Source organism: Meleagris gallopavo, chromosome 1 (genome assembly GCF_905368555.1).
Source record: "Meleagris gallopavo chromosome 1, MGAL_WU_HG_1.1, whole genome shotgun sequence".
NCBI classification, from domain to species: Eukaryota; Metazoa; Chordata; class Aves; order Galliformes; family Phasianidae; genus Meleagris; species Meleagris gallopavo.
In genome coordinates, this window is record NC_139404.1 from 56047374 (window position 1) to 56067912 (window position 20539).

The 20539-nt window shown below is 38.6% G+C and overlaps 1 protein-coding gene across 1 annotated transcript in view; it reads right to left on the reverse strand.

Moving 5' to 3' along the window:
- KDM7A (lysine demethylase 7A) overlaps positions 1-20539 on the reverse strand; it is a 59668-nt gene that overhangs the window by 30360 nt on the left and 8769 nt on the right. Inside the window, exons 2-3 of the mRNA XM_085228603.1 lie at positions 6081-6166; positions 810-927 (exon numbers count right to left, since the gene is read on the reverse strand). Of these exons, the coding sequence (XP_085084729.1) occupies positions 810-927; positions 6081-6166 (204 nt within the window). The remainder of the gene's footprint in view (positions 1-809; positions 928-6080; positions 6167-20539) is intronic.

Consider the following 20539-nt stretch of genomic DNA (forward strand, 5'->3'; position numbering starts at 1 on the left):
AGAACATCCTCCAAACACTACTGGGAAAAAAAAGTCACAATTTCAAGGATTGGTTGAAATGGCTGCATTTGAACCCCCACAAAAACCCATGCTACTATCAAATTAAACATTTGACTGTAAGACAAATAAACCAATATAACCCCCTAATGAAATATTAAGTGTTACACATAACCTGGTAACTCACTGTATTTCTATGTAATCTAACGTAGTAATTTAAAAGGATGAGGAAAAAGAAAATATTAAAATACATTTTGATAACAACAACAGAAAGATCTTTCAAGAAATATAAGCTACCATATTTATAAGCATGAAAAACAACCACAAACAGACCGGGATGATTCTGCTACAAACAAGTTTCTCTACTTTCCTTTAAAGCACGAGAGAATGGGTATACTACTAGCACACAGAAGTGTTCTACGTTATCTGGAATGAAACAATTGAGGAGTAATTTCCCATTCTCTCCTTACCTGGACTACAGAGATAGACAATGTTCTGATATTTCAGGTGAAAAAAAAAAAAAAAAAAAAGCCAGTCACTCTGCCACATCCACTCTGCCTTGCAGAGGGACACTGACAATTGGAGCACTGGGTGACTAGCAACAGCTGAGGTTCAACAAAGAAGAATGCCAGGTGCTGCAGCTGGAACAGAGTAATGCTGGGCACAGGTATAGACAAGGAGATGAAATGGCTGGAGAGCAGCCCTGAGGAAGGGATCAGGGACTGATAAGAACAGTGGAAGGGGGAGAATTCTAAAGGAGGAAGTCTTAGGTCTTTGTTTTTTCACCAAAATGTTAAAGTGAGCTTCTGTACCTTGGGAAAGAGCGAGCCCGCAGCTGTTTAACAAAGGTCCGTGTTCCAGCCTGCACCGGTTTGGAGCCATCATCCAACTCAGTGTAGTCATGTCTGTGCCAGTTCCTTCTCTTTTTCACTACAAGTTTCAAAAGGATTAAACTTTGAATTAGTTAAATCAGATGGCCAGATTAACAGTCACTCTGTCAGTGAACCAGGCATGCCTCAACCCTATCACACAAGATTAACAAACTTTATTGTTTATACAGGTGAAACTATCCATCTGCAAAAAAATGAAACCTTCAGAACACCTGATAATAATCAGTTACACTTCTGGAGCCTCTTCCATCAGAGAACACCAGTGCATGTTAAACACAATGATTCAAAATTCTGTACTCAGCGCAGCATAATGAAAATATACAGTAACAGCCTGAAATTCATCCAAATCTCAAGTCAATGAAACTACAATTTCAATTTCCTAAATCTCACTTTTTTAAATGAAGAGAAGAATCCTATCTCCTCAAGATCCTTACGCTTCTTCCTCTCATGCAGTAACATAAAGTTAATATGACCTTATCTCATTGTGCTATCTGACCATAGGAACATATTTACATACGATCTGATAATACCATTATTCACCTCTGCAATCTGTTTGAAACAAAAACACCTTTCTTTTATCCTCTACTTATGTTTCCATAACACTTTTGGGCATAAGCTATCCTAGCAGGCGCAGTCTTCACTCTGCAAGTACAATACTTATAATGCAAGCATTATGCCCCAAAACAATGAACTTCTGAGTTGCTTCAAGCTGTTATTCACTATGGCAAAATATCCATAAAGAACAAATAATAAATCAATGTTATATCATAATTTTGGAAGTCTGATAATCCAGAAGTAACTAAACTGCATTTTTAACAGCTCCTTCTATTTACAGGGCCAATGAAAATGAATAACTCAGCGTTCTCATAAAAAACTGTGGTGGTGGACTCCCATTGAAAAAAAAAACAACAGATACTCAAAACAAGAAAAAGCTATTGTAAAGCATAGTAGGGCTCCATGGAATCTTTCCATTTGCATTTTTTGGCTTTAAGTGCACCAGAAGAAAAAGCGATTTACGATTTGGTAAATTTACCACCTATCTTCAAATTTCCATTGTTTAATAACAAATTCTTTCATTCCAAATACGTAATTAATTCATCTTAATCAATCAAGCACTCAATTTATAGCTTCATCTATAAAGAACAGAAACTCACTACCTCAAAAGGAAGTGTTCAGTCATACCATCTATCTGTTAGCAAAAGCTCTCTTAAATTCCCAACAGATGCCTAAGCAGAAAGGATCTCTGACAGTCCTCAGCTTGCAACTTTGCTATTGACTTACCAGTGTACCCCACTTACTACACTAAGAAACATAATAAACATAATTATTAGGTGGCTGTGTTTTGGTTTTCCCCAAAATAAGCCACCAAAATTAAGCCAAACTCTGTTCCACAGCATCTGATGGTTGCTACTGGAAGTCCACCCCAAGTATATTTACTGTGACTAGATCTAGAATGCAACGACTAATACTATGCAAATTTATTTCCATCTGCAGAAGAAACACAGAAGAGGAGGAAGCTATTGTCATTTGTCAGCACAAATGGTCTCTTGCAGGCCATGTACAAACCACCATGCAACACTAATATACCTCAGCTAAACAATTATATTAATACAAATCTGAACTTTAAGTTAAAGAAGAGCTCATCCTTAAACATATCAAAGTCACAATAAACCAAACTCACAAGTAGTTAGCACCATACCAAAAACACAACTAACAACAGAATGAAGGATAGCAAATAGCAAAGGATTTCAAAAGGGGGGGAAAAAAACCCAAAACTTTAATGCTGCTTCTGCAGAAATATCAGTTGCTTATATAGGAATAACTAACACCTTACAGCCACTGCACGACAGTTATTCCTACTGATAAGCTGTTTTCCACAAAAGTGACAAAATGTACCCCTTGGAAGACATTTAAGAGAATAAAGTGACATTTATAGCTGTTTGCTACCCTCACAATCAGTGCTGAAGAGACTGCTAATGAGCCAACTATCCAAACACAGTAAAACTTCATAAATAACCGAGCCAAGTTTATTAAGTTTTCAAAGCCATTTTCTCATTCATAAATAATAATGCAAGAAATTAGTGGCTAATGTTAATTTGCAACAGAGTAGCTTCTCATAAATTCACTGCTGTTGTAACAGCTCATTAAGTCTGTAAGATGATACAGCTGGTTAAGAGATTTTATAGCACAAAACAAACTTTTTAAAGTCTGACCTTCCAACACTTGAAAAACAGAAATTAAACTTCCTCTACTTAGTACTTGTAGCATATATCATGCTTCTATAAATAAGAGAATGCTAAAAAACATAGAACAATAATGAAAACTTTCTCTTATGTTGCAGCTTTATAATTTCTTAAGATATTATAATAACAGTTGCAAGAAAAAATATCTAACTGAATGAATCCCTGTGCTCACATTAAAATATATTAAAAAGAAATGTTGTTAAAAGACATAAAGAACTGCCTTCCCTCACTCCCAAATCCCTCAAAACTAGTGGAAGGAAAGCATTAACCCTTGGTGTTCCTAAAAAATGAGGCACAACCTGCAATGACAACGCTATAAATATGCACCAAAAGCACACCACAGAGTTACAGAGGGATTGAGAAAAGGATAGGGGTGTGTGGAAATTTTTCAAGAAAAGCAAGCAGGAATTTATTTTTAAATTATGTTCCTTATACATTCAAAATAGTGGGCTGATAACTGTATCTAGCTTAGGCAAACTCTATTCCTTGCCTGCCTGCACTTGTCTGTTTGTCTCAGACATCATACAAAGACTTGAAAAGGGAACCACCAAGAAGCACTCACATCTGTACAACCAGGCCCCAGTCTTGTGAGTTCCTTTATGTGAAACCCACTAATGGAAAAGGCAAGAGAAATGTTAGCATGAGAAGAGTGGAAAATTTTAAGGAGCACACAGTAGCTTTCTTTTCATTACTGGAGCTAACATAATTAATTTTGTTCGATACTGAATGAAAATCCACTTGGTAATATAAAATGTACGTTTCTTGTATGTTTTTAGTAAGGTTGTTGGTTTTTTTTTTTGCACAATGCCATCTGATTACATTGGGTTGTATACACATATACTTGTCAAAATCATAGATGCACTTGTCCTCTTGAATTGAATACAGCTGAATTCTGTTCTTCTTCAGAACTCCTTTAAACAGAGTCTAGAACATGAAGTAGTAAATAAAAGATGTGCTTTCTACTTACATACATAATTTCATACGTTTCAAGCAATGAAGCATTACTGCAGCATTTGAAGTCATAAAACATCAGCCTCTCCCAACTCTAAAGCATGCCGATGTCCAAACCACAAACTATCAAAGATTTGATTCTGACAGACTAGCTGAGTACAATTAATGAAATTGCAGATGAAGACATATTTCAACATATCACTTCTGCTCGGGTAGATAAGTGATATGTCTCAATCTTTCTACTAAATCTAGACTATCTACTCACTTGAGGCAATATGAAGTAGTAAGAATAATTTTTACTACAGATTCTTGTCTTTTGAAGAAGCCATCCAACACAGTATTTCACTCTCAGATTGCCACAGGTGAAACAGAGCTAGCATGAGAGCTGAAAGTCTCTGCATTACAAGACAGGCTATTCACAGGCATCAAGAGGACGATGAACCATACTAGTTCTGCCAAACCAAAAGGATAAAGTTCCAAACTTCCAAGAATTTTAGTATTTTTTAAGTCGATATGAACCCCTCCTTTTATTGTTCCTCCCAGCCCCAGTATTCCATATGCATACGCATGCACACATACACACCCAGCCCTACCCTTACCCCCCTCCCCCCCCAAAAAGAAACAGGCAGAAAGGTGGAAAACTAAATGGCTCATATCTGTATTCTTATTTACAGAAGACAGATACGGATTTGTAACTGAAAAAGACAATCGAAATATTAAAACGTCAAGCATGTAAAAGAGTGTTCAACTTACCTTTTAGCCCCTAACATGAAGGTAGCTAATACTGAAGGCACTGGATATAACCCACGTACAGGATATTTAACATATTTTAATTACGCCAATAATTGAAATAAATCACTTTGTTTATACTCCACAAGACTACCAGTGATAGAGCAGTGATTTAAAATTATTATTTCTAAATGCTAAATTCAGCTTTGTATAAATTCTAGATCTTTTGCTGGCCATAAATTGTTACAAGGTCTTCAAGCAAAGAAAAAACATGTATTAAAGAAACACAAATGCCCACAGTGTGTGGGCACACTAAGCATACAAAGATATTTTTCAGGTTTGAACATAGAAACTAGACAGGTGAAACTCACTATCACGTTACTTCATTTGAGAACTGAAGTTGTGGGGGAAACCTAAGGAGTCAGATAAAAAAGCATCCCTCAGTAGTTACAGAAAGACAAAAATATTTTCTTTCTAGGTCCAGTCTTACAATCTTTCTACTTCAGATCTCTTCAGCAAAGGTACCTACTGAAAGGAGAACCAGAGAGGTCCCTCCTGACTCCACATTCACTGCTGGCAACTCATAAAATTCCACAAGGGATTTGGGGGAATCATATTCACAAACCAGATACCTGGAATACAAGCTGTGTAATTCTCAAGGACACAAAGGAAAAACAGACAGCAATTCCAGCTCCAATTCTCAAACTTCTCTGAACTGTTATGGAATACTGCCCTTAAACATCAAGAAAACAAAGAAAGCTAACTTGCAACTTAATTTTCTCAAGGTTGCCTTCCTGGGAATTTTGATGATTAAAATACAAAAATCTTAAGCAGTCTTTTGGAACTTTTTTTTTTTTTAAATAGCATATCATACATGCAGCAGGAGAAAGCATCACTACCTGCAATTGATTTTTCTTTTTTTTTTTTTTTCTTTTGATGATGAATTCCTAATTTTTGTCTCTCTCTCAGCCAAGTACAGATTGCTTTCTCCTAGCTCTGTACCCTTTGATTTCTCTAATCTATAGCTGTGGCTTATATTTTATTCTATCTGCATCTTTAGATCAAGGAGACTCTCTCAAGAAAAGACACCTTGTAGGTTTTGTTGTTGTTATCATCGTTGTTTTTTATCAGTTCAAAGTTAGTCACAGAACCAGTAACTCCTAAATAATCAAACTCATCTTGAATGTTCCTCTGAACGGTCTTTTTTTCAACTGTACTTGGAGTGAAAACATTAAAACTGGAAAATAAAATCTGAATAATGCATACTCACTTAGAGAAGGTCCATGAAGAACTGCGCAGTTGGGACAATGGTACAGATCAATGTCAACAGCATGATGCTCCTCTACCCCAACACAGCTGCAACGATATTTTTTAAATGTTAATGAGAATACATGCAAGATTTCTTTTTTCAGGCTAAAAAATAATTACATCTCAAGTCTTTACTAGAACATGCTTAGTTTACAAAATCGTAATGAGCTACCAAACTATCTCAACTACTGGGTTGCCACATAAATTTTGAGTAATAATTTGTTCTTCACTGAAAAGAGAATGCCATTTAAAATAACAGAAAGGAAACAGGAATTAAGTTGCTTTAAAAATGAGTACACGATATATATCAATACCCTCTGTTCCCACAAAAATCTTTGATCCTGATTACAGCAAACAGTGTACACAGAATCACTCAATCAATTCTTTCTTCATAAAAACAGGAAGCCTACATGCTGTCAATTTGTAGAAAATATCATGAGGGTTTTCTTCTATATTTTTTTCTTTTTTCTACAAAAAGTACCTAACTGACTCCTACCTCCATGACAGCCAAATAACACTTTAGTATGCACCCTGAAATGTCTACCCTACCAGTACTAGGTAGTACTTACACGAGTGATCACACAAATCATACAGTAGTAACAGTTCTGTAATTTTAAAAATACCATTCATAGTAATATTTTTTCTGGTGAAATTTTTGCCTGTTTAAACAGTCAAAGAGGGATTCAAGACATCCCTAGTAGTCACAATAAAACTTCTAATCTACTTTCTGAACAACACTACTTTTAAAGCCAGAAGAGAGACAATCTTTTGGAAGATGAAATGCTGGAGATTAAGTGGAGAAGCCAGGCTCTTGCAGAGAGCTCTCAAGAAAAAAAATCCCTACTTACTCGTAGAATCTGAATTCTGACAGAGTTGCTTCTCTAAAAAGTTAATTGAAGCTTAGAAAATTGCTGACTTTATAATAGGAAAACAAGACTACATTGAATATTTACACCATATTTACACATTTCTATTTAAAGTATTCAAGAAACGTGAGAACTTGAACATTACTATATTCAGGTAGCCACGTCATATCAAAAGTGTAATGACAGCCAACATACTGAAGCTTTGAAACACTCTATCCCCAAGTAATCTTCTCTCTAGCTGCACAGTGCCAAAACTGCTGACAGATCCAATAAACATCAGGAGATACTACTAATACAACACACAAGTCAAGCATTCAAAGGGTACCAATGAGCCAGTCAAATCTGAGAAGTACCTCTCAAAGAGAAGTACAGCACTTTGAATTCTCTATCAACAGCTTCAGCTATTTCTTCCACTTCTCCAGTCACGAAATGCCACACGTAAATTAAGTTGCACAGCTTTTTATACATACACTGTTCTAAAATCTAAATATAAAACTCAGCTGCCAAATAAGTTTCCTTGTAATTCCTGCAATATTTCATTTCTCTTTTTAAGACCACAACTATAGAAATTGTTATTGCATGACAATTCAGCTGATGTATAAACAGAAACGAAGGCAAAAGCGCTCTTTAAAAATGCACATCCCATCTCTTTCTGCTTATATACTCTATTCTCTTTTTAGAGATCAGTATCTCAATCCTAATTTTGTACGAAAACTGTTTTAAAGATACACTCCAAAAGTCCCAAATCGGAAGGCTGGTTTATAGACATACAAGAGAATCCCCATATTTTAGCTAAATTTTGAACAGCTGCAAATATTCATACTGGAATCTATTTTGCTCAAGTTTGCACAACTGTTCAATGGGACACAGTGTTCCATGCAAAAATTTCATTTACTGCCTTTATTCCTCTGTCTTGGTATCTATCTAACCCATTTGTCATCTCAGCCAGATTAACTGACTAATGGCAAGAACACTGAAAAGCTCAGCAACAGTTCCTTCGAGCTCTGACAACTGTTTGTCATATTCTGCATAACATCACTAATTTTATTCTCTTATAAAACATCGCAGATAACCTGAAAATAAAAGCAGATAAAATCTTTTAACTACTGTACACATTTTCTGGCTTGATTAACCCTGTAGCCTTTTATAAAAGCACCAAAGGCTTTGCATACAGAAATGGGTGACACTGGAATGGAATTCAGTAGTTGGTAACTGCTCTATAAAGAAAGCAAAAGTTTTCAGTCTACAATTTATACTCTAAGCTCGGAACCAGAGAGGTAAAACGCTAACGGAGACGTAGGAAGGGGAAATACCAGCAGATGCCTGACTGATACAAAGGGCACATGAGGTTCCAGCACCTGCAAGAACAAGCACTGACAAAAGAAAGCCATGGAGTCTATCAATCACACACAGCACCACTACCAGTCACTTTCCTGAGTCTCTTTCTGCAACATACAGAGACAAATGTGACATAAATCATTCCAGCTACAAGCGAACAATCAGTTACTGTGATAAGTACAACGTTGGACCTCCTGCATCAAAGCAAGGTCACTGGGAGATGGTAGAGAGCCTGGAAAGCATTAACATACTCAAACCCAGCAATGCTCCCAATACACCGGTTGTTTTCCTGAATGAAGTATCATTATTATCCTTCACCTCTCCACCCATTTGGGCTGAACCGTCTGCAGTATATATTACCTCATTTCTGAATTGCTCATCTCCTGCAGGGTAGCTGCAGACTAATCCTGTAGTATCAAGGCAAGGTCAGCAAGAGGCAGGACAAGAATTCGGGATGTGCTATGTTTTTTCACACACAACAACATGCCCATTCCTGGCAAGTGGAGAAATCCTTTGCTATTCAAAGTTCAAAAAAACAGTTCTCCAGATTACAGTCTCAGGAGAAAGTGGTTTTGCTTTAGTCTGAAGTTTCCATTTGATTCTTCAAATTGTAGACATGCAGAAGGTGGGCATGTAAAACAACCAGAAGAGTACTATTTAATATATGTGATAGATACTGACAGATGCCAGCTTTTACTTGAAGGAAAAAGAACTCTTCTTTCACAGAAAACAATAAATAAATAAATAAATAAATAAATAAATAAATAAATCAAAACCCTTACAAAGGCTGTTTTCCACTGCAGCAATGCTATTAATTTAGATGTTGGTAGATAAGGATAGTACAGATAATTTCAGTATGTCAATTAAACAACTTCACATTTAGGTTATGTTTAGTGCAATTCAGAAGTCCAAAAATTTTTATATTGAGTTTATGAAGCAAAATTTTGGTAGTAGGGGGCTGCAGGGGGAAGCCTCTGTGAGAACAGCCCAGCAGCTGCCCCACGTCAGATCAGAGCCAACTCCAGCTGCTCCAAAAGGGACCCAATGTGCCTAGAGCTGAGCCATGGAGAGACACTGGTTGCAACTCTGGGAGAGCAGACTAAAGAAAAGGCAAAATAGCTGCAAACTGCAGCTCAGGGAGAGGAGTGAAAAAACAAGAGAGAAACAGCCCTGCAGCCAGCAAGGTCAATGCAGAAGGAGGGCAGGAGGTGCTCCGGGCCAGAGCAGAAGTTCTCTGCAGACCAGGAGAGGACCACAGTGGAGCAGGCTGTATCTTTGCTGCCCACAGCAGCAGCTTGAGCAGATCTACACAGAGCATTTGTCCATGCGCAGCTTCTGGAGAAGTCCAGGGTACAGCAGGTATAGAGTGACCACAAAGGAGTGGTGGAGACAAATTATGGACTGACAGCAGCCTCCATTCCTCATTTGTCTGCACTGCTCAGGAGAAGATAGAAAAGGATGGGCAAGGGAAGGTGTTTTCACTTTGCTTTTCATTCTCACAGCTCTAGTCTGTTATCACCAGGCAATAAATTAATCTCTCTTATGCTGAGTGTTTCACTTGTCATGGTAATTGGTGAATGAGCACCCTGTCCTTAACTCATGAGCTGTTTTCACTGCATTTTCTCTTTCTTCTGTTTCAAAGGGAAAGCGAGGAAGCACGATGGACTACCTATGGGCGTGAAATATTTGAGAGTGTTGAACTGCTTCTGTTGGGCTGACTGAAAGAATCCAGGTTCAAGGGGAAAAAATAAAAACAAAGCACTCTCGATTAAAACCTTTATTTTTCCATATCCTTAAGAAGGCAACATTACTTGAAACGTTGTTTCACTTTATTAAAACAAATAGTCTATATACACTACTGTTATATAAAATTCCAGGTATATAAATGGGAATGAATACAAACACTGCACTACAAAGATAACAGTTGTCAAGATACAAGAAGTTTAGAGGACCAACTGCACAGTTTAATCATCACAAAGTGATTAAGAGATTAATAGTCCAGATTATCCACTGATAGCAAGATATTCCTCCTAGACAACTCCTGATATTTCCTATATGCAATGCATATTGAAAATAAGAATCTTAAATTGAGAAATGCAAGCAACTCATAATGATCTAGTCAAAGGACTGCAGAAATCAGATGGATCATCCTCAACATGGAAAAAATGAGTGAATGCATTAAAAAGCCAGTTCCTACACAAGACACCATTTTCCTTGACTCAGTCTCCTATTTCTTTCCTCCATTATTTCATTCAACGTTCACACTGAAAGATACCTCAAAGGATCATCTAAATCAGACAAAAACTCTCCCAGTGTAACTTTGTACCCACTGTCCACTGTCTTCTCCATGATGCTCCTGGAGAAGTGAGCCTCCGTCATCTTTGTAGCTGCCCTTTAGATGCTGGAATACTACGATGAGATCTCTCCAAGCCTTCTCTTTTCCATGGCAGAAAGATCCACCCCCTTCCATTTTTTCCTTGTAGGATAGTTTCTCCAGCCCCCTTTGAGATCATCTTTGTGTCATGCCTTTGGACATTGTCCAACCTATCCACATCTTGAATTGACAGTACTGTGTCCAGACCGAAGAACTCCAGCACTAGAGAGACACGGAGCTGTTAGAAGAAGTCCAGAGGAGGACTACAAGGATATCAGAGGGCTGGAGCTCCTCCCCTGTGAAGAAAGGCATAGGGAACTGAACTCATTCAGCCTGGAGAAGAGAAAGCTTTGGGGCGATCTCATTGTGGCCTTCCAGTAGTTAATGGGAGCTCAAAAACAGGAGGGAAACCATTTTTCTTACATACTCTGATAGTGATCGCACAAGAGGGAATGGTTCTAAACTAAAAGAGGGGAGATTCAGATTATACATTAGGAGAAAATTTTTCACTCAGAGTGGTGAGGCACTCACACAGCTGCTCAGAGAAGCTGTGGTGCCCCGTCCCTGGAGGTGCTCAAGGCCAGGTTGGATGGGGCCCTGGGCAGCCTGAGCTGCTGGGTGGCAGCCCTGCACATGGCAGGGGATTGGGATGGGATGAGCCATTCTATCATCAAACAGCCACACTGTTAATCCTACCAGAAGAGCACACTCACCTGAGTACCTGTAGTTGTAAAGATTCACTGTTGCTCAAGTGGAGCAGATCTGTGGATCTGAAGGGGCATTACTTCCCTTCACTCCTTTCTCAATCTGAGGAAGCAGAGAAACAGCTTCACTTGTGCTTCCTTGCAAGGAAGGATTTCTCCTTTGACAAACAGATACATTCTTCTCTCATGTTGCTTTGGATTGACACGTCTTAGCATTTCCATAGCATATTCATTCCCGCAGTAAATTGCCAATAATTCTCAAGCCAAATGATGTATATTTAAACAAAAGGGACTCTTGAAAGTCTTTCCTTCAATCAGTTTTGAAATACGTTTGCAATTAGCTCTATGCCCCTGAAAGAATTTTAGCTACTGCCTCCTCTCACATCTTGTTCAATTCAATTCTCTCATCTTCTTCTTTGAGTGCTCTCATTTTCTTTTTAATTTCAACCAGTAACTGTGGCAGATCTGATACTGCTCAGATTGCTCTTCCTACTCTGACAAGCACTATTTGGCTAATTTTCACCTCATTACTCTTTACAGATACCCATGCCCAGATCATTCTGCTTCAAAACTCTGCTTGTATATAATTCCAGAGGCACCATCGTAGGAATACCTACTGTCACCTCAACAGCTTACACATAGGTTTACAGCTCAGAAGTTTTTTTCCTTCAAGTCTCTTACCTTCTTCTTAGGACATACAAGGTCCAGCCCAAAAGATCTCTTGGTTTTCAACAGTCTGATCCAAACTGACTTTTTTTTTTTTTACTGACAGAAAGGAAGGCTCAGGATTCTTGATAGTATGTTTAATTAGACAACACCACATATCTTTTCCAAAATACTTCACACCTCGGGGTGCAGTTCCACTCAGCAAAGTTGCTGTTGCTACAGAGATGTCCCACCCTCCCTGCTGCACCTACCTGACCACTGCCTCTCGTGTCTCCCACCAGACCTAATACATGAGCACCATGCGGTAAATCAGCTCAGCAAGTCAAACCACAGTAAAAAGAAAAAAAGAAAAAGAAGAAAAAAAAAAAAACCAACCAGGCACGACTCACTTTTTTTAAGGCAGGATTTTACTGTTAGGGTTTCTGAAGTCATGAATAGCTCAAATGTAGAAAGTTAAGTAATACCTAATTATTTACCAAATATAAAAGTTGGTGGTATTTTCAACATATTATTTGGAAATATTTTGGTTTATTTCACTTCTACGCTATTTTACCTTTCTATAAATGTCTGCTCCGTTACAGGAAAAAAAATGTCAGTTTAACCATCTAATGCTGACAATACATGCATACAAGAAGATGACTGAGTTATGCCTTCTAAGTATCTAGACCTTATTATTAAATTTCAGATAATCACAGATGGGAGATGTTTCTATTAAAATACTGAGCAAATATCTGTGTAAAAAATAGGCAAGTACTGCAGTAAACTTTTCAGTTTACCTGTCAACAATGTTGGTCTGCCATTGCTACTTCCAGTTTTGTATCTGTTTAAGCTTAACAACAAAAGCCAAAATACTATGGCCTCTATTGCCAAAATTAAATAGAAGTCACAAGTTACGCAAGCAGCGTTTGAAAGCTCAACTTCATAGAATGGGTTCTGAAAAGAAGAAACTTAGTAAGAAAGGAAGGAGCAGTGGGACAAAGCTGGTAAGTTAGATAATGCTAAAGGTTCAGTTAGAGTTACACACAACCTCCCTACATTTAGGGATATAGGGATGTATTCAATATAATCACTGCAGTATCTAAAATCTCAGGAAAACAACACTGACATATATTTTTTTGCACTTGATTCTTTCATTCTGTAATTCCAGTCCACTTGGAGCATGAGCTGCTAAGTTTCTGAGAATGTATCTACACTTTTATCCAAATACATAAATTATCAGTACCATGTGACTGCTAGAATTTAAATACATTCCTAGAATGAAGAGAGAAAGGACCATTACTTTTACTAATTATTTTGACAACTGGTACAATCAGCGCAATTATATGATGAAAATGTTATGTGGAAAGCTGGTTTTTCACACAGTGAAAAACCTATTATTTTATATTATTATTACATAGTATTATAACTACTACAAATTATACAAATTGGAGGGGGCATAACTTTTCAAACTGCAGTTCAAGACCAAGCTCAGGTTATCCAAAGAGCTTTACATTCAGTAATGCCCTCGGAAGGCAAATAACCTTCTCACTAGCACGTAAGAGTGTCAGGAACAGACACAGTCCAGTTTAATTCATAATAGCATTAACCATCATGGATTACATGCGGCAGTTTAATGAGAGAAGTAATTATGCTGGTAATGGTTTCATGACAAGGCAGAGTTAACCTCACTGAAGTACTTCTGCTTAGCATCATCCATTAAGCACACACAAAACTTCTCTCTCCTTCCTACATAAGCTGACGTTTCTGCTTATTCTTCCCAACTATACTGATTGCATTAAGCTGCTTTAAAAGAACATTTACAATTGCTTCTTGTCCCTCTCCTTCTAAAATCATTGTTTTACAGAAATGAAGGTCTGAAGGAACCTAGACCATTTACTGTACATTGCTATCAAAATAAGCTGCCTCAAGAAGATCAGAAAAATCACATTTAAATACAGCAGACCTGAAAACTCAACAGTGTGTCAGTGAGAGCAGAGAGAAAAAGGCTTTTAAAAGCTGAAATTGTATTTGAAGGACTTGTTTTGGTGTGAAAATGATTAGCTAAGACAAAACAGGATGACACCAGCAAGCAAATCACGGCATATTATTTAAAGAAAAAACAACAACAACAACAACAACAAAACTATATCAATCTGACCTGAAGGAAATTTCCTTAGCCCTTTAAAACTAATAATCAGCACAATAATGTGAAGCAAAGTGCTCCTCTCAGGAATTCAGTCTCTCTGCTGCAGCTCACATTCTCATCACCCTCCACTATTTTCCCAGTCTGAAGGAGCTGGGAACACCAGGGAAGGGGAAAAATCAGTTGCCCAATCTTTAGATAATGTCTTAACAGACTGTCTTAACTACTAGATACATACTGAAGTAAATGAAAGCTATCCTATTTTCCCCACAAGTGATGTGGAAAAAAAGGCTTAACATTGAATTTAGAGTAGTTCTAAGAATAGAGGGGTCCAAATCATTTGAGCACAGCCAATACAAATGTCAGTGGTGGTCACAGTGCACAGTCTGCAGCATTTAGTACTCCTGCTCAGTGGCAGTGCCCTTTTGTACAACAAGCAGACATACCAGTTATTTGGTTCTAGGAGAGAGACCACTAGAAGAGGAAGAAAGGAGAGAAATTAGTTGAATCACAAGCAGTCTTTGAAGAGAAACTGAGGTTCAGCTCAAAATGACAAATTAGGAAGAAGTGACATGATGTAGCTTGCTTTGATTTAACAGCTGGCAGCCACTAGAAGAGGCGATTTATTTACTCAGTTCCAACACTCTCCCATCTCTGCAATGGCCCCAGTACTTGCATGATGACGAAGCCGCCTGTTTTCACCTGTCTATCTGACAGAAACTGACCTAACCAGTTCAGTCCCTGTTTACCAAGCTAGTTCGCAGCACAGTCAGACAACTATCAGAGGCAATCTATGAAAGGCAGTGGGACTGCGTAATCTGTAAGAAGCAGAACTGCCTCGTTTGACAATGAAAGTCGCCAGACTCAGTCAGGCTTGCTGCATAGCTCTGCCCTCATTAGTCACTAACACTCAGAACTAGAACGAGTTAGTAGACTGCCAACGGCTTACACAACCAGATGGCAGGCAGAGATGCTCTTCTGAAATCGATCTGAAAAGCTGCCTAGAATTTAGCCATATTTTCTGCACAACAGAGAAGATATTATCACGTGCAGAGATGCGCAAACTGCTGCTGGGTGCAAAGTGACTGCCAGGTGAAGCAAACTTTTTTGGACAGCACAGCATCTAAGGTGGTCTCAGTCTGACTACCCTCAGGTATCCTGACCCCTTCTTTGAAGAGATATTTAGCTTTATCAGTTCCTTGACATTTCCAGGTACCAGTATGTTCAGCTGCAAGAACAGCTGCTGCAAGTGCTGGCTTTGTTTGACTGGTTTGTTTGTTTTTTTTTGTTTGTTTGTTTGTTTTTGTAGTTGTTTCTTCAGGTGTGGCTCTTGGGGGTGTTTTTCATTTGTTTCAAGAGATTGAATTAAAAAAAAAACCCAAAAACTAACAGATCTTGCACACTCACTTGTAACAGTCTTTCAACTCCAGAGCTACCTACACCCAAGCCTCACGAAAAATCACGTAATATTGTACCCTTATGTAACAAACCTCTAACAAGGGGCATCAGGCCAATCAACAGTCAGGTGATCTGCACTACATATTAAAAGTGTTTTTTGATTCGTTTGGGACACTGTTGGAGTACCTTCAGCTGTTCCACTTCCTTCCCAACACCTAGAAGAGCTGACTGCTCCGCAGCAATGAAGGGCCTGGGCTGTACATCCTACAGAGCATTGCCTGGTTATTCAGCTTCCCTAATGAAGATGAGGTATTTAGAAAGACCAGGTTGCCTAATAAAGATGAGCTATTTAGAAAGGTTGTGATGCATGACAAGTAGTACCAGTACTTTGTTATTTCATGCAATGCACATTCTGTAAATCTTTCAACATCTTGAGCAATGCTGTCAGTAGATACTATCAGATGTCTCGTTCTCAAGCTCAATCATAATAAAAGTTTTGGAGGCAAATAGGTAACAAACCCACAAAGGTTCCCCTCAGCCACTGACAGAAATGCCAAAAATGTCACTTTTTGACAGAAGTACAAAAAAAAAAAAAAAGAAGCAAGAACTGTGCCCCTGCATTGGGCAATTTCAGGCATGCTTTGAGAACACAACGTTCAGTTCGCAGTGAGGCAATACCTGCTCCTATCTCCCCCAGTCTAGCACCATTAACCAGTATTAGCACAACCTTAATACTCCACTGCTGCAAATCCCTTCTTCCTGGGTTACTTACTGTGGCTATTTTTACAGAAGGCAGCAACAGCAAATTTGCCTTCAGCCTGCTTTACACACCTCTTAATTGGGACCTTAAACCGAATACACCATATCACCTAACTGCTTTTAAAGTTTCTGAAACAGATGGTGATCGGTTTTAAAAGGCCTCCTAACACTCACCAGAACACTTGGTCTCTGCAGTTGTACCTAAAATGAATTTATTTCCTTCAAAATTTACATCATGAAATATCTCTCTTCCTTTAAGGAAAAAGGCTTAAAGATATTTTTAACCTCCTCTGCTTCTCAGCTGTGCAATTCACTCCCTCCCTCCCCCCCCCCCAAACTGCAATCCTCTTCAGATACTGCCAAGAACTCTTGTCCCTTGATCAAGCTTTTTTGTTAACAGAATCATTTCTTCACCTTCCAGCCACAAAAGAGTATATGATGTCCTCTATAGCATTGAAATACCTGACTTTTACATGGCAAATAGAGTTGCAGTCAATAGCAAGCAGAGACAGATGCTTCATTTCTGAAGAAATCCGAGAGCAAACTGGCTCATCATCTCTAGCTCGCCATCCTCATTTCAAACGCAGATGGAGTAGCTGATTACATTAACTTCTATTTAAGCTATGATACAAGCAAACTGTTTCAGATACACAAATAATGAGTTTAAATATCAGATGTTACTTTGGCTGGCGGGCAGAGCTGTAAGTAGAATAAGCTCCTTCAATCAATTGGATAATGCCCATCATTTAGGGATCTTTATTGGATTTTCAGCTGCTTATAGAGGTCCAGAGGGGCCTACTGGCAAAACTGCATCTGTGTAGTCCATAACGTATCAAGAAGTTGTTTCTACACATTATTCTATCTACAGTAATCTAACTGCTCAATCCTTCTCAGATGGATCTAATGAAGCATAGTTATTTTCAGGCCACGTGGAAACTTCAAATAGCACAGAAGCAAGCTGAACAGAGATTGGGAGTTGAGTTACATCAACACTAAGGTTTAATTTTATCTGCATCGATTATTTTTATTCTGGTTATGATTTGACACACTGATTTTAATCTAAAACTCTAAACAGTTCAGATCCAGGTTAGTGAAACCAGCTTCACTCTATCATAAACTATTTATAGTTGTCTACATTAATTGCAAAAGGACAAATCGCTCCTTTACTCTAGATTTAGCACACAAACACTTTCAGAGGTAATCTTTACATCACAGTCTATGCAACCCAGTTCTACACCTTCAGAAGGGGAAAAAAAAACCACATATATAGATATTAGTCTGGCACACATACATATAACTCTTATAATGCCTCCTTTTTCTTCACAGCAGGAGAAACTGAGATAACATTGGAATAGAAAAGCACACGGGAAGACATAAAGCAGGAAGCAGAGATCTAATACAAGAGGTCCCCTGAAAGTAAGTGCAGACATTTACTATTCCTGTAAAATTTACAAATGACATTAAGATTCACTTATTTCTGGGGGGAGGAGAGGAACAAACAAGAAGTTAATTCTTCAAGAGAAGATTCCTAGCTCAAATTTTGCTTAATTTGATTGTGAGAGAAGACAGGAAGTCTGCCAAAAAAAGCAACACATCCAAGCATTTTATCTTGGGCGTCAATACAACAAGCAGTGATTATATGAAAATGTTTTGATATAAATTAAGTAAATGAAGTATTTGCAATTCAAGAATGAAAACATACGTTATTACAGGTCGTCAGCTTTGTCTGCACTGATATACACAGGAGACCAACGGGCTGGAATGCAGCTCTGTGGAAGGAGCTCACGGCTCTGGCAATCAGCGAGCTGACCGTGACCCAGTAAAGCAACCGCAGCAGAGGGCTGAAAGCATCTTGGGCTGCATCACCCTGACTGCCCACAGGTAGAGGGAGGCAACGTTCCCCTCTGCTCAGCACCAACATGGCCACACCTGCAGGGCTGGATCCAGTTCTGGGATCCTCAGTACAAGAGTGACAAAGAGTCATTGAAACAAGTCCAGCCAAGTGCCACTGAGAGAGCGAAGAACTAAGTCAGCCTTCAGATGAGGAGCACTGAGAGCTATGGATCTTCAGCTTTGACAAAGGAGAAGGTGCAGGGGAACAACCACGTGGAGGGAAGAGGCAGACTTTTCACAGCAGTGATGGGACAAGAGGCAACAGTCACAAACTGAAGTGCACACGGTCCCATTTGAACACAATTATTTTTTCTGTTCATTTTTTAATTTTTCTTTGTTACTGTGAGGTCAGCCAAACACTGGAAGACATTGCCACAGCAAGGATGCTGTGGAGTCTGTGGCTGTGGAGATGCTCTGAATCCATCTGGACGTTTTTCTGTTCTAACTGATCTTGTTTGGGTAGTGGGGTGGACTAGATGATTCTTTCTAACCTCAATAGTTCAGTGATCCTGTGCAAGTTTTCTGGGTCTATCACTACTCTTATATATCTGTTTAAGCCAAAAAATAATCTGACTGCTAGATTTGCTCCACAATGTTAATAGTGGATTAGTTAAAAAGAAGTGTGCTATAGGATTTAGCTTGGAATAAAAAGCTGTAAGAAAGGAATACTTCCAAATTCATAATAGAGAAAAACTAGGGGAAATTGTAAGAACAGGGAAAAAGGCTATACCTGCATGAAGGCATCAGGGCAATATCAAAGTTAGGGTGTAGACCCCCTAATGACTACCTACATTCAGGACAGCCAACCGCAGAGGTATCTGAACTCCTCTCACATTTCACTGCTTGACCTGAGAATTCCCAGAGCTCTGTCTATTCCCACTCACCTGCTAGTGCACGCCAAGCACACTGGCAAGGAAGCCAAGCAAAGCACAGTTTCCCACAACGGGGCACTAAGATTACAGAGTACAGTTTAGGGATTAGAAAGGGACAAATTACTTTGTTCCTTCAAGAGAGGTGGACAGCAGAGTTCACTCTGGTTGTTACAGCTGAAACCCACACATCTCCAGGGAATGTCATCTCAGGGCTACTTTTGATTACAGATTCACCTTATCTCCCCACTGAGGGCTCTTTCTCTGCAGAAAAGGGTCCAAGAATTACAGCCAGAAAAGAATGTAACGTAACCCAAACAACCCTGGTTAGGGCACTCAGACATAGCCAAGATTATCTTCAGTCCTGCTCCTGTCCTTCTTGAACACAAACAAGTGAGCACATGTTACCGCACAAGCTTTTTTGTGTCCTAAAACATACTAATGCTTTTTCTTAAGTCTATTGATCAATTTAATCTTGCTTCCTGTAAGTACAGGACAGTGCATCCCATTTATGAATGCATTTGTTGGGAGAAGAAAAAAAAAAAAACAACAATTTCAGGAACTGGTGAGAAGGATTTTAAATGTGCCCAACACCTGACTCTTCAAGCTGTTTGAAGAGTGACAACTCCCTAACTTTACAATATAATTTGTTGTACATCTGTTTAAATACACCCAGAGTAAGCTTTCTCAAAAAGGAAGTTTTCTTACTTGCAGCAATTAAAACCTTGAGTTGCATAAGATAACCTCAAACTGAATATTCATCTTCAGAAAACACAAGAATTAAGACCATACATGATGAAGCCAGTTCAGGTCAGATTCCACGCAGAACAGGAAAGAATACAAAAATATATATTCTGTATATATAGTACACTTTATATTGTAAAGATACAGAAATTTGTGTTTAAAATTAAATTCACATTGAACATCACTTATTTTCTGTACACCTTAAAATTGTTGCCATAAAATCCCAACCACGTATTTGTGCCAGCATCAACAAGCCCAATGGCTGCAACAGAACAGGTCTTCTACATGTCACTCAGCAGAGCTCGGTCCCAGTAGCAGATATTTTAACAGGCTTGGTTCTCTTGTTTTGTTGTTGTTGTTGTTATTTTTCTTTGTTTGTTTTACATCAAGAAAGTAATGTTCAAATTTACAAGACTGATCATCGGACCATATTTAAAAGCCAGAGCTTTATTTCCCAACTTGTACAACTTTCTCATGATTTTGCCTTTTTTCCTCGTCCCCCTCCCACATTACATCACTAGGTAAGGTTGTATCAAAGACAAAATGAAATTAGATGCAGTGCTACTGCATTAAAAATGAAGATTTGGCAGTTACCAATGAAGTTCACAGGCATTCAAGTCACAGACATGCACTGACACTCATACTAGGAAAAGAAAGAAGTGCCACGAGGGCACTGACATGCAGGGAA